At 39.5% G+C, this 13,583-nt stretch overlaps 2 protein-coding genes across 9 annotated transcripts in view; one reads left to right on the top strand and one right to left on the bottom strand.

Moving 5' to 3' along the window:
- Window positions 1-13,583, top strand: part of CCDC138 (coiled-coil domain containing 138) — a 111,095-nt gene that overhangs the window by 4,940 nt on the left and 92,572 nt on the right. For 6 of the 8 annotated variants that reach the window (XR_013389248.1, XM_077914849.1, XM_077914847.1 and 3 more), the window contains 3 exons: window positions 5,146-5,266; window positions 9,206-9,333; window positions 13,315-13,502. Coding sequence is in view for 5 of the 8 variants with exons in the window: in XM_077914847.1 (XP_077770973.1) it covers window positions 5,146-5,266; window positions 9,206-9,333; window positions 13,315-13,502 (437 nt within the window). In the remaining 3 variants the exon portion in view is untranslated. The remainder of the gene's footprint in view (window positions 1-5,145; window positions 5,267-9,205; window positions 9,334-13,314; window positions 13,503-13,583) is intronic. The other 2 variants (XM_077914846.1, XM_077914854.1) reach the window with 1 other exon arrangement.
- Window positions 7,855-9,135, bottom strand: LOC144323895 (L-lactate dehydrogenase B chain). The gene has a single exon (XM_077914855.1). It carries the CDS (start codon window positions 9,043-9,045, stop codon window positions 8,041-8,043), a length of 1,005 nt encoding a protein of 334 aa, XP_077770981.1. The 5' UTR covers window positions 9,046-9,135; the 3' UTR covers window positions 7,855-8,040.

Genomic DNA, 13,583 nt, shown 5'->3' with positions numbered 1-13,583 from the left:
TGGTTAGGTTTATTCCTAGGTATCTTATGCTTTTGGGTGCAATTGTAAATGGGATTGACTCCTGAATTTCTCTTTCTTCAGTCTCATTGTTAGTGTATAGAAATGCCACTGATTTCTGGTCATTGATTTTGTATCCTGCCACGCTACCGAATTGCTGTATGAGTTCTAGCAATCTTGGGGTGGAGACTTTTGGGTTTTCTATGTAGAGTATCATGTCATCGGCGAAGAGGGAGAGTTTGACTTCTTCTTTGCCAATTTGAATGCCTTTAATGTCTTTTTGTTGTCTGATTGCTGAGGCTAGGACTTCCAGTACTATGTTGAATAGCAGTGGTGAGAGTGGACATCCCTTCTTGTTCCTGATCTTAGGGGAAAGGCTCCCAGTGCTTCCCCATTGAGAATGATATTTGCTGTGGGCTTTTCATAGATGGCTTTTAAGATGTCGAGGAATGTTCCCTCTATCCCTACACTCTGAAGAGTTTTGATCAGAAATGGATGCTGTATTTTGTCAAATGCTTTCTCTGCATCTAATGAGAGGATCATATGGTTCTTGGTTTTTCTCTTGCTGATATGATGAATCACATTGATTGTTTTACGGGTGTTGAACCAGCCTTGTGTCCCAGGGATAAATCCTACTTGGTCGTGGTGAATAATTTTCTTAATGTGCTGTTGGATCCTATTGGCTAGTATCTTGTTGAGAATTTTTGCATCCATGTTCATCAGGGATATTGGTCTGTAATTCTCCTTTTCGGTGGGGTCTTTGGTTTCGGAATTAAGGTGATGCTGGCCTCATAGAACGAATTTGGAAGTACTCCATCTCTTTCTATCTTTCCAAACAGCTTTAGGAGAATAGGTATGGTTTCTTCTTTAAACGTTTGATAAAATTCCCCTGGGAAGCCATCTGGCCCTGGACTTTTGGGTCTTGGGAGGTTTTTGATGACTGCTTCAATTTCCTCCCTGGTTAGTGGCCTGTTCAGGTTTTCTATTTCTTCCTGTTCCAGTTTTGGTAGTTTGTGGCTTTCCAGGAATGCGTCCATTTCTTCTAGATTGCCTAATTTATTGGCGTATAGCTGTTCATAATATGTTTTTAAAATCGTTTGTATTTCCTTGGTGTTGGTAGTGATCTCTCCTTTCTCATTTATGATTTTATTAATTTGAGTCTTCTCTCTCTTCTTTTTAATAAGGCTGGCTAATGGTTTATCTATCTTATTAATTCTTTCAAAGAACCAACTCCTGGTTCTGTTGATCTGTTCCACAGTTCTTCTGGTCTCGATTTCGTTGAGTTCTGCTCGAATCTTTATTAACTCCCTTCTTCTCTTGGGTGTAGGATCTATTTGCTGTTTTTTCTCTAGCTCCTTTATGTGTAAGGTTAGCTTCTGTATTTGAGTTCTTTCCAGTTTTTGAATGGATGCTTGTATTGTGATATATTTCCCCCTTAGGACTGCTTTTGCTGCATCCCAAAGATTTTGAATGGTTGTATCTTCATTCTCATTAGTTTCCATGAATCTTTTTAATTCTTCCTTAATTTCCTGGTTGACCCTTTCATCTTTTAGCAGGATGGTCCTTAACCTCCACGTGTTTGAGGTCCTTCCAAACTTCTTGTTGTGATTTAGTTCTAATTTCAAGGCATTATGGTCTGAGAATATGCAGGGGACGATCCCAGTCTTTTGGTATCGGTTCAGACCCGATTTGTGACTCAATATGTGGTCTATTCTGGAGAAAGTTCCATGTGCACTTGAGAAAAATGTGTATTCAGTTGAGTTTGGATGTAAAGTTCTATAGATATCTGTGAAATCCATCTGGTCTAGTGTATCATTTAAAGCTCTCGTTTCTTTGGAGATGTTGTGCTTAGAAGACCTATCGAGTATAGAAAGAGCTAGATTGAAGTCACCAAGTATAAGTGTATTATTATCTAAGTATTTCTTCACTTTGGTTAATAATTGATTGATATATTTGGCAGCTCCCACATTCGGGGCATATATATTGAGGATTGTTAAGTCCTCTTGTTGAATAGATCCTTTAAGTATGATATAGTGTCCCTCTTCATCTCTCACTACAGTCTTCGGGGTAAATTTTAGTTTATCTGATATAAGGATGGCTACCCCTGCTTTCTTTTGAGGACCATTCGAATGGTAAATGGTTCTCCAACCTTTTATTTTCAGGCTGTAGGTGTCCTTCTGTCTAAAATGAGTCTCTTGTAGACAGCACATAGATGGGTCCTGCTTTTTTATCCAGTCTGAAACCCTGCGCCTTTTGATGGGGTCATTAAGCCCTTTCACATTCAGAGTTACTATTGAGAGATATGAATTTAGTGTCTTCATGATATCTATTCAGTCCTTGTTTTTTTGGAATGTTCCACTGAACTTCTTCTTAAAGGGGAATTTTAAGAGTCCCCCTTAAAATTTCTTGCAGAGCTGGTATGGAGGTCACATATTCTTTCAGTTCCTGCCTGTCTTGGAAGCTCTTTATCTCTCCTTCCATTTTGAATGAGAGCCTTGCTGGATAAAGTATTCTTGGTTGCATGTTCTTTCTCATTTAGGACCCTGAATATATCCTGCCAGCCCTTTCTGGCCTGCCAGGTCTCTGTGGAGAGTCTGCTGTTACCCTAATACTCCTCCCCATAAAAGTCAGGGATTTCTTGTCTCTTGCTGCTTTAAGGATCTTCTCTTTATCTTTGGAATTTGCAAGCTTCACTATTAAATGTCGAGGTGTTGAATGGTTTTCATTGATTTTAGGGGGGGATCTCTCTATTTCCTGGATCTGAATGCCTGTTTCCCTTCCCAGATTAGGAAAGTTTTCAGCTAGAATTTGTTTAAATACATATTCTGGCCCTCTGTCCCTTTCGGCACCCTCGGGAACACCAATTAAACGTATGTTTTTCTTCCTCAGGCTGTCGTTTATTTCCCTTAATCTATCTTCATGGTCTTTTAATTGTTTGTCTCTTTTTTCCTCAGTTTCCCTCTTTGCCATCAACTTGTCTTCTATGTCACTCCCTTGTTCTTCCACCTCGTTAACCCTGGTCGTTAGGACTTCTAGTTTGGATTGCATCTCATTCAATTGATTTTTAATTTCTGCCTGTATAGCTCTAAATTCTGCAGTCATGAAGTCTCTTGAGTCCTTTGTGCTTTTTTCTAGAGCCACCAGTAGCTGTATAATAGTGCTTCTGAATTGGCTTTCTGACATTGAATTGTAATCCAGACTTTGTAACTCTGTGGGAGAGAGGACTGTTTCTGATTCTTTATTTTGAGGTGAGGTTTTCCTTCTAGTCATTTTGCTCAGTGCAGAGTGGCCAAAAGCAAGTTGTATTGGGAAAAGGAGAAAAAGAGAGGAGGGAAAGAAGAAAGAAAAGAGAAAGAGAAAAAAAAGGAAGAAAAAAAACAAAAAAAAAAAGAAGAAAAAGAAAGAAAGGAGAAAAAAGGGGGGTGGGGGAAGGAAACAAATCAAAAAGCAAAACAAAACAAAAAAAAGAACCACGGGGGAGTATCTTCTGATTGTGTGTACTTTAAGTCCCTTGGCTTCTCCTGGAACTTGTCCGTCTAGCTGGTCTTCTGGGGGAGGGGCCTGCTGTGCTGATTTTCAGGTGTTAGCAGTTGGGGGAGCTGCTGTGCCCCTGCCTGGTGCAGGGCTCAGTGGGGGTTGTTTACCCCGTGAGGCCCCAGGAGGAACAACCGCAGTGGCGGGGCCAGCTCTGGAAACTTGGATTCAGCTCCCGCAGGAACTCCGGAGCTCTCCGTCTGCAGGGCCTGGAGGCTCCGGGGCAGGGCCGCTGATCTGCTCAGCTCGGGGCAGGAGCGTCCTCGTCCTCGCTGTCCTGGGCCCTCCCGGCCTCTGCCTGCCCCGGGGGAGGCCGGATCCTGGGCTGTGTCCCGGCGCCCTGTGCCCCGGGGGCCTGCGCTGTTGGATTCGAGCTCCCGCCCCGCAGCCCCCTTCGCGGAGCCGCCGCCCGAGCCCCTCCGAGCTACTCCGGGTCCCGCCGTGCGCGCTGCAGCCCTTAGGGAGCTCGGCGGGCTCTCCCGGGGCTCAGGTGTCTGTTACTGTCCCGGGGAGCCCGAGGGCATCCTCGCCCTTCTGGGTCCTGCTCCACCTCCCTGCGAGCCCCTTTCCGCCCAGGAAGGTTGGTGCAGCTCCTGCGTCTCTGGGACGGGGCTCTCCTGTCCTGGGGACACTCGCCCTGGCCTCAGCCCGGCTCCTCGCGGGGCCCCTCCCCCTTGGAGGCCTTTGGTTTCTTTATTTCTTTTTTCCCGTCTTCCTACCTTGATAGAAGCACAAACTCTTCTCACTGTAGCATTCCAGGTGTTCTCTCTTTAATTCTCAGGCCGAATTCATAGATTTTCAGGATAATTTGAAGGTTTTCTAGGTAATTTGGTGGAGACAGGTGATTTGGAGACCCTACTCTTCTGCCATCTTGCCCCTCCTCCCAGAAAATTTTTTAAAGATCTTAAAAAATATTTCTGTATTTCTTATCAGAGAGGCTCTCTTTGCATTTTATTCACTGAATTTAGATATAGGCTAACAGTCTGTTAAATGTTTAGTGTTTAGGGGCATCTGGGTGGCACAGTCAGTTAAGTGTCTGATTCTTGATTTCAGTTCAGGTCATGATTTCAGGATCATGAGATCAAGCCCCGGGTTTGGCTCCACTGTCAATGCAGTCTGCTTGAGATTCTCTCTCTTTCTCTCTGCCCCTCCCACTCATGCTCTCTCTCTCTAATAAAAAAATGTTTAGTGTTTAGAATATATAAAATTAAAAAATAAAATGTTTAATATTTGAGGACTGATGAAATATCATGATAGGTAGAAAGAAGACAGGATTCTGAATTTTAATCTTTCCATTTGCTGGTTCTGTTACTTGGATAACTTCACATAACTTCTGTGGTCCTTAGACTTCACACCATTAGAATAGGGTTAAAGGCACCCATTCTCCTTACTTCACAGTAAACTAGTTGTTGCTAAGATCAAATAAGGTAATAAATGAAAACATTTTGTAATGAGTAAAGTGCTATATAGGAACTGATGCCTATTTTCTGAAGTTTGCATTACACAGACATACAGATAAATCATTAGGTAATTTTGCTGTCTTACCTTCAGAAGCCTAGAATGAGATTAGTATGTGATCTTAGTAATCTCTGCTGTTTTCTTTTTTGTTAACAGATGATTTGGACATCTTCTCATCTGGAGATAAAGTGGGTTCATCTTTGAGGTGTCACTCTGATGAAAGAAAACATTGCACAACACCGCTTTGTAGTTCATTCAAACTCTTAAATGTGAATTGGTAAAGTACCCCTCAATCCTTAGTATTACTATCCCTTTGGTATCTAAAAAATGGAGAAGTTAAAGGGTGGATTCTTTACGTCTTTGCTTTTTTTCTGAGAGGACGTGCAAGCATTCTGGAGCCTGCTGAATGGTTGAAGAGACTGATTTATTAATTTTTACTGAGAATCTCTGTGATAAAAGCATTATGGCTAGTGGTATAATGCAGAGTTATACAGTATGAAAAATGAAAAATTATTTTTATGATTATTCATCCAGGACCCAAATGAAGACCTTGCGCCCTCCCCCTTTTTTTGGTTAAAGGAGCCAGGACAAAAATGAATGCAGGTTTATTAGTGATATTTAACTGTATCCATTGTGTGTCTACTAGTGTGGTAAGTTATATTTTAGGTAGTTGAAAGAGATTGAGGAAATCAGTCTAGGGAAATGATAACTACAAATATGCAGAATGCTGGGTTGTGAGTGGGTGAAAACAGTATAAAAACAGTGGCAGCTAAGGTGAAATAAAATTGTGAATTAGATACTTTTAAATGTCAGAAATAAGTGGCAGAAGGAAGTGCTATGGATATCAAGAAGTAGTGAACGTTTTGGAATAATGTTAAACCATAAAGATGTATATATACAGTAAATATTGAGATAATCGTGGGGAGAAGAAAAGATAACAGTGCCTAAAATATATGGATATTATTAATGTAATTGATATTTGGGAGCTTGAATTTTTTTTACATAATTTTCTCATTCTCTGCTTAAATGTAAAACACTTAGAACAGTGCTTAGTATATTGAAAAGCATTCAGATGTGCTATTATTGTTATTTACTGTTTCATTTGGCATTCACCAAGTTGCTTTGTTGATCTGGATTTAAGATTTGGACAAGAGGTAGATTGAATATAGAGTAAGGAAAGTAAACATTGTTTTCAGATAATTATGAATTTCTGGAAATTAGTTTCATATGTTAACTGATACCATTTTTTTGTTTTCATAAATGACCTGGGTATATTTCAAGTTATAATTTGAAGCTTTTGAACTATGAAAGTTTTTATTACATTGGACAGCTTTTTCACAATCTCTCATTATGATCTAGTCTAGAATTATAGTGCTGTCTAGCATAGTAGCCATAGGGCACAGGTGGCTATTGAGTACTTAAAATAGAAGTACAAAATATACACTGGATTTTAAAGATGGATAAAAGAATACAAAATACGTTAATAATTTTTCGTATTGATTATATATTAATCTTTTGGATATAGTGGGTTAAGTATAATACATGTTAAAATTTTGTGTCTTTATGTGTGTGTTTTTTTTTTAAGATTTTATTTTTATTTATTCACGAGAGACACAGAGAGAGAGAGAGAGAGAGGGAGGCAGAGACACAGGCAGAGGGAGAAGCAGGTTCCATGCAGGGAGCCTGATGTGGGACTTGATCCCAAGAGTCCCGGATCATGCCCTGGGCTGAAGGCAGGCGCTAAACTGCTGAGCCACCCAGGCTTTCCTGTCTTGATGTTTTTAATATGGCTACTAGAGAATTTTAAATTGCCTTATGTGACTTGAATTATATTCCTTTGAACAGCACTGCTCTAGAAATTTAAACTTTGAGACCATCTTTTTGGAGAGAACACCTGAGATGTTTTTTTTTAATTTTATTTATTTATTCATGAGAGACACACACAGAGAGAGAGGCAGAGAGACACAGGCAGAGGGAGAAGCAGGCTCCATGCAGGGAGCCCGACATGGGACTCAGTCCTGGGTCTCCAGGATCGTGGCCTGGGCTGAAGGCAGCACTAAACCGCTGAGCCACCCGGGCTGCCCCAATACCTGAGGTTCTAGTTCTGCTTTTAACTAGTTTAATTTCTTTCTGTTAAATGTTAATTCTTTTAGCTAAAATTATAGCTAACAGTACCTGTGATATCTACCTTACAGAAGTATAAGGAATGAAAAGAGTTTGATGGTTATAGAGCATTCTACAGCTCTATATGTCATTTTATTTTATTTTTTTTTAAAGATTTATTTATTTATTTATTTATGATAGACACAGAGAGAGAGGCAGAGACACAGGCAGAATGGAGAAGCAGGCTCCATGCTGGGAGCCCGATGCAGGACTTGATCCCGGGACTCCAGGATTGTGCCCTGGGCCAAAGGCAGGCGCCAAACCGCTGAGCCACCCACGGATCCCCTCTATATGTCATTTTAGATTAAGCCCATTGGAATATGTAGAAAGATACCTGTAGTGAATTTTTAAGGTCAGTGACTGTTACTTTTCACATTTTTATGTTTTCCTTTTTTAAAAAAATAAAAATATTTTATTTATTCATGAAAAACACACAGAGAGAGAGAGAGAGAGAGAGAGAGGGGGGGGCAGAGATACAGGCAGAGGGAGAAGCAGGCTCCATTTAGGGAGCCTGATGTGGGACTTGATCCCGGTCTCCAGGATCAGGTCCTGGACTGAAGGCAGCGCTAAGCCACTGGGCCACCCGGGCTGCCCTGTTTTCCATTTTTAAAAATGTTTACTTATTACATTTTTTCAATTGTTATGCTGTTAATAATAAAGCAGTTTTATTTTTTTATTTTATTTTTTTTTTTTTACGGTAGGTAATTTTATTTGTTCAAGGCTCATATTGCAAGCATTAAACCAAGCATGGGCTTTGATTCTGTGAGCCCAGATTCACATATTTAGGAAGATAAAAGCAAACTGTGATCCATGTATATGGATGAAAAACTAAAGGCTCACAGTTAATTACATCATGGTTTTAAATTTCTACAGCCTAGAAGCCAGAAGTCACAGATCTTTTAGGTCTTTCTGGATATCCCACAAGGTATCTGCACTTTTCTTGAGCTGGGCAACCTCATCATCCTTCAGCTTCTGATTGATCACACTGGTTAAGCCCCGAGCGTTCAGGATACACGGAAGACTCAGGAAGACTTCGTTCTCAATACCATACATACCCTTCACCATTGTTGACACTGGATGAATCCTGGAGAGATTTTTCAACATGGATTCAATGAGATCAGCCACACTTAATCCAATAGCCCAGTTGGTATATCCTTTTAGCTTGATGACTTCATAGGCACTTTCAACCACCATCTTATGCACTTCCTTCCAATTTTCACTGTCGTTGTCTGTTCCCATTTCTGGATTCAGTTCCTGAAGAGAAACACCTGCCACATTCACTCCACTCCACACAGCCACACTTGAGTCACCATGTTCTCCCAAAATCCATCCATGGCAGCTGCTGGGATGAATGCCAAGTTTTTCAGCCATAAGATAGCGAAATCTAGCAGAATCCAGATTACACCCACTTCCAATCACACGGTGCTTGGGTAGTCCACTTAGTTTCCAGGTAACATATGTAAGAATATCCACTGGGTTGGAAACCACAATTATGATACAATCAGGACTGTACTTGACTATCTGAGGAATAATGAATTTGAAGACATTAACATTCCTTTGCACCAGATTGAGGCGGCTCTCTCCCTCCTGCTGGCGGACTCCTGCAGTCACCACCACAATCTTAGAATTGGCAGTCACAGAGTAATCTTTATCTGCCACAATTTTAGGTGTCTGTAGAAATAAGCTCCCATGCTGTAGATCCATCATTTCTCCTTTGAGTTTATCTTCTAAAACATCCACAAGGGCAAGTTCATCAGCCAGAGACTTTCCCAGAATGCTGATGGCACATGCCATACCAACTTGTCCAACACCCACTACAGTGATCTTATTGTTTGGGATTGCAGCCTCTTCTTCTGCAACTGGTGCAATCAGTTTTTCCTTAAGAGTTGCCATTGTGCCCCGAGACCAGCGGCTGTAAGGGTCGCGCGAAGGAGACCAGGTTAGCAGCGCGCGTCTCCGCCGGCGCAGGATCCGCAAGGAGGGAGCAGTTTTATTTTTTAAAATGCTGCAGTAAACTTCCAGAATGCTGTAATAAATTTATTTTTTTTTAAAGCCTAGATGATGAACTGGATTCTTTTCAAGATTTGAAGCAACAAGAAACAAAAGAAGAGTTAATTGAGAATGATCCTAGAATTAGTACCTCTAAGTTAACCAAGCAGTCTTTTAAAGACATAGAAAAAGGTAAGAGGTATTCATTTTAGAACAATTACTTCAAAGTAGCTTTGTCAGGGCATCTGGCTGGCTCAGTTAGTAGAGCATGCAACTCTTGATCTCAAGGTTGTAAGTTTGAGCCGCACATTGGGTGTAGAGATTACTTAAAAATAAAATCTTAAAGAAAAAAAAAAGGTTTTGTCAAATAGAGCACATAAAGCTTATCCTTTAGTAATAACTCTGGTCCTCAGGTGTCTGTATATTTCTGTGCTCTGCATTTTTGTAAGCCATGGGATAGTAACTGATTATTAATTAAAGGAGAAGAGAAAAGTAAGCATCATTATTTTCCAGTAGTATCCCACTGCTCTCAAATTATCAAGTAGTAAGTTAGCAATCAAGTGAATACTTTTTATAATTTTTTCATATTTCTTCATACTTTTTTATAATTTCTTCATATTTTTTCATTTAAGTATTGGTTAGGAAGTCACTAAATACTGTGGTAGATTTGAGTAATCTTTGACTATTTTAAGACAGTACTCCAGATTACTTAAGGTATGACTTCTTCAGGTACTTTTTTAGTAACTCTCTGCATGTGGCTGCATGTTGAGATTTCAAGGAAGGAGGCAACCAGAAATGGCTTCCTCTTGGCTATAAGACTTTGAGAACAGTATTGCTCCTTAGATAGCCTTTGTGCATCTCTTCTGGGCATACATTGTCTACACAGAACATATACTCATTTGTCCCTTCCCACTCTCTTTCATCCTTTTCCCATTCATCTCAGCATTTGAGGAAAATGAAAAGTAATTGTGCCTGGACTTATATTTCTTGCTGTTTTACAGCTTTTCCCACTGAAAATATAGGATAATGAAAAAAAAAAGTTGAATGTATTTAGAAGTTGACATAATTAAGTAATATTTATTTATTTATTTATTATTTTTTTATTTTTTTATTTTTTTTTTTTAAGTAATATTTAAACTACAGATTGTGAGATGAGAACCTAGAGAAGCAAGCAAAGCAGTGAAAGTGCCTTTCACTTTAGGGGGACCTGGGTAGTTCAGTTGGTTGGGTGTCTGACTCTTGATTTCTACTAGGGTTGTGATTTCAGGGTCCTCTGATCAAGCCCAGTGTAAGGCTCTGTACTCTGCTGGAGTCAGCTTGGGATTCTTTCTTTCTCTCTCCCTCTGCCCCTCCTCCCCTCCTGTGAATACATGTGCTAAATAAGTAAATAGATGAAATCTTTTAAAAAATGAAACTTTTACTTTAAGGGCATTTGCTGAATTAAGTGAAGTGGAACTTTTTTCTTTTTCTATTTAAATATTTTTTAAATTTATAGAATGGGCCTGCTTGCATGCACAAGTGAGGAGCAGGGGGGTGGGGGACAGAGGGTGAGGGAGAAAGAATCCCAGGGTGACTCTGCACAGAGTGCAGAGCCCCACATGGGGCTCGATCTCACTCTCTGAGATCATGATCTGAATTGAAATCAAGAGTTGGTACTTAACCGATTGAGCCACCAAGCACCCTAAAACTTTTTTCTTTGTTAAAAATTCATGTTATTCTTTATTTTGGCTCCCTAGAGTCTGTCCAAGATGCGGAGTACAATAGGAAACCCCTTTCTTAAAGCTAGGGTTCCCAGGAAGGCTAATGCAAGTTAAAACTAACAGAAAATAAATTCTGGCAGTGCAGTGTTGGCAAAGAAGTGAAGCAAGAGGAACTTGTTTGTCCGTTGCTGTTGGGAGAGTAAATTAATATAACTACTTTGGCAAGCATTTTGTCATCACTAGCACAGTTGAACCTGCACATGTTCCCTGTGATCCAGCAATGTTGCTGTTAGTCATTTACCCTGGAGAAACTCTTAAACACGTGTACCAGCAGCCACATGCAAGACTGTAGGGCACCTGTGGCGACAAAGAGCTCAAATAGCCACCTGTAGTAAAACGTTGGCATATAAAAATACAAAATAGGATAAAAGTAGCTTTGTCAAGGGATCTGGCTGGCTCAGTTGGTAGAGCATGCAACTCTTGATCTCAGGGTTATAAGTTTGTATAGGTGTATTTCTTAGATTTCAGACTGTTCAGTGTTTGTGTTTATTTCTTTATTTCCATCCCATCCTTGCTTAAGAGTTAAAATCTTCTGGTAAAGTATACTTTTTTTTTTTAGTTTATTTTTTTAGTAATCTCTAGCCCCAACCCTAACCCTAACCCTGATTCTGTCATTAATACAAGAACATATTTAAAGGTTATAGAAATTACATGATTACATCATTATATAAACTACAGACATTATATAGTGTTTAAAACCAGTCAAAACGGGATGCCTGGGTGGTTCAGCGGTTGAACACCTGCCTTCAGCCCAGGGCGTAATCCTGGAGTCCCAGGATCGAGTCCTACATCGGGCTCCCTGCATGGAGCCTGCTTCTCCCTCTGCCTATGTCTCTGCCTCTCTCTCTCTGTGTGTCTCTTATGAATAAATAAATAAAATCTTAAAAAACAAAACAGGCAAAACAAGGTCTTAAAAATCTTTTAATTTTTACCCAGATAGTAAAAACTTAAAAATAAAGCAATGATTAATGCTATATTTTGGTTAGAGATTAGTTTGGTTTTAGGGAAGAGAAAAGAATGTGATCAGGGGTTTCTGAAGTAACTTTACATTTCTTGGCCTAGGTGGTTCATACATAAGTGTTTTCATGCACTTTAAAATCTATTTTGAAATAATTTCAGACATACAGGAAGAGCATAGAGAATTTCTGTAAGGCCTTCAGACAGGTTTTTCTAAATTTTAACATTTTACCACGTTTGCTATATAATTCTTTCTGCATATAATATTGGAGACTTAAATTTTTTTTAATTTGAATTCAATTTAGTTAACATCTAGTGTTTTTTTTGTTTCAGAGGTAGAATTTAGTGGTTCATTAGATGCAGATAACAGTGCTCATTACATCAAGTGCCCTCCTTTTTTTTTTTTTGTATTTTCTTCTTTTTCCTTTATTTCTCTATTTTGCATAGTTGTCAGTGTGGGTGAGTGTTAAGATAGCTCCAGTAGCCATACTCTGAGAAAGTTTACCTTGTAATAGCTATCCCTGAGGGAAACAGTATCATCAAAGTGCCCTCCTTAATGCCCACCAGAAATGTCTGTTCTCCCATGCCCCACTCACCTCCTCTCCAACAACCCATAGTTTGGTTCCTATAGTTAAGAGTCTCTTATGATTTGCTTCCCTCTCTGTTTTTATCTTATTTTTCCTTCCCTTCCCATATGTTCATCTGTTTTGTTTCTTAAATGCCACCTATGAGTGAAATCATGCGGTATTTGTCTTTCTCTGACTTATTTCGCTGAGCATAATACCCTCCAGCTCCATCCACGTCATTGCAAATGGCAAGATTTCGTTCTTTTTGATGGCTGAGTGATATTCTGTGTGTATATATATATTCCACATCATCTTTATCCATTCATCATGGACATTTGGGCTCTTTTCATATTTTGACTATTGTGGACATTGCTCCTATAAACAGATGTGTGTGTCCTTTCGAATCACTATTTTTGGCGGCGCCTGGCTGGCTCAGTCCATTAAGTGTCTGCCTTTGGCTCCCAGGGTCCTGGGATCAAGTCCTGCATCTGGCTCCCTGCTTAATAGGGAGCCTGCTTCTCCCTCTGCCTCTGTTTGCCTCTTCCCCGGCTTGTGCTCCCTCTCTCTGTCAAATAAATAGATAGATAGATAGATAGATAGATAGATAGATAGATAGATAGATAGATGATAGATAAATAAAATCTTATTAAAAAAAAAAGAATCACTATTTTTGTATGCTTTGGATAACTACCTAGTAGTGTAATTGCTGGGTTGTAGGGTAGGTCTATTTATATTTTTAACTTTTTGAGGAACCTCCATACTGTTTCTAATACTCGAAACTTTTTAACAGTACTAAAATTCATATTTAAAGTAACTCATCCTGAAGAGTAGTCTGTCTGAGAATACTTAAAACTGTAAATTGATAAGCTTTATAATTTTTTTCTTTTTAGCAGTTCCCCAGCCAACCAATTTGGCTTCAAATTTAAGAAATTGGACTGAATGTTGTAGTGATGAAAGTGACTCCCCTCTCAGACGTGTCAGCTATCCAACATCTAAAGCACCAAACAAGCAGAGAATACTTCCACATCAGATTAATCAGATATATGATGAATTATTTCAAATACATCAGAAACTGCAGGTAAGAACTAAAAACTGAATTGAAAATTCAGAAATATTTATGTTCTGTGCACCAAACATGTATAAAATTTGAATACGGAGT

The sequence above is a fragment of the Canis aureus genome, chromosome 11, assembly GCF_053574225.1.
Source record: "Canis aureus isolate CA01 chromosome 11, VMU_Caureus_v.1.0, whole genome shotgun sequence".
Classification (NCBI taxonomy): domain Eukaryota; kingdom Metazoa; phylum Chordata; class Mammalia; order Carnivora; family Canidae; genus Canis; species Canis aureus.
This window is presented reverse-complemented; position numbering and strand designations above follow the sequence as displayed.

Bases quoted from the DNA above. Each gene is read 5' to 3' on its own strand.
- LOC144323895 (XM_077914855.1), bottom strand. From the start codon at position 9,045: ATGGCAACTCTTAAGGAAAAACTGATTGCACCAGTTGCAGAAGAAGAG.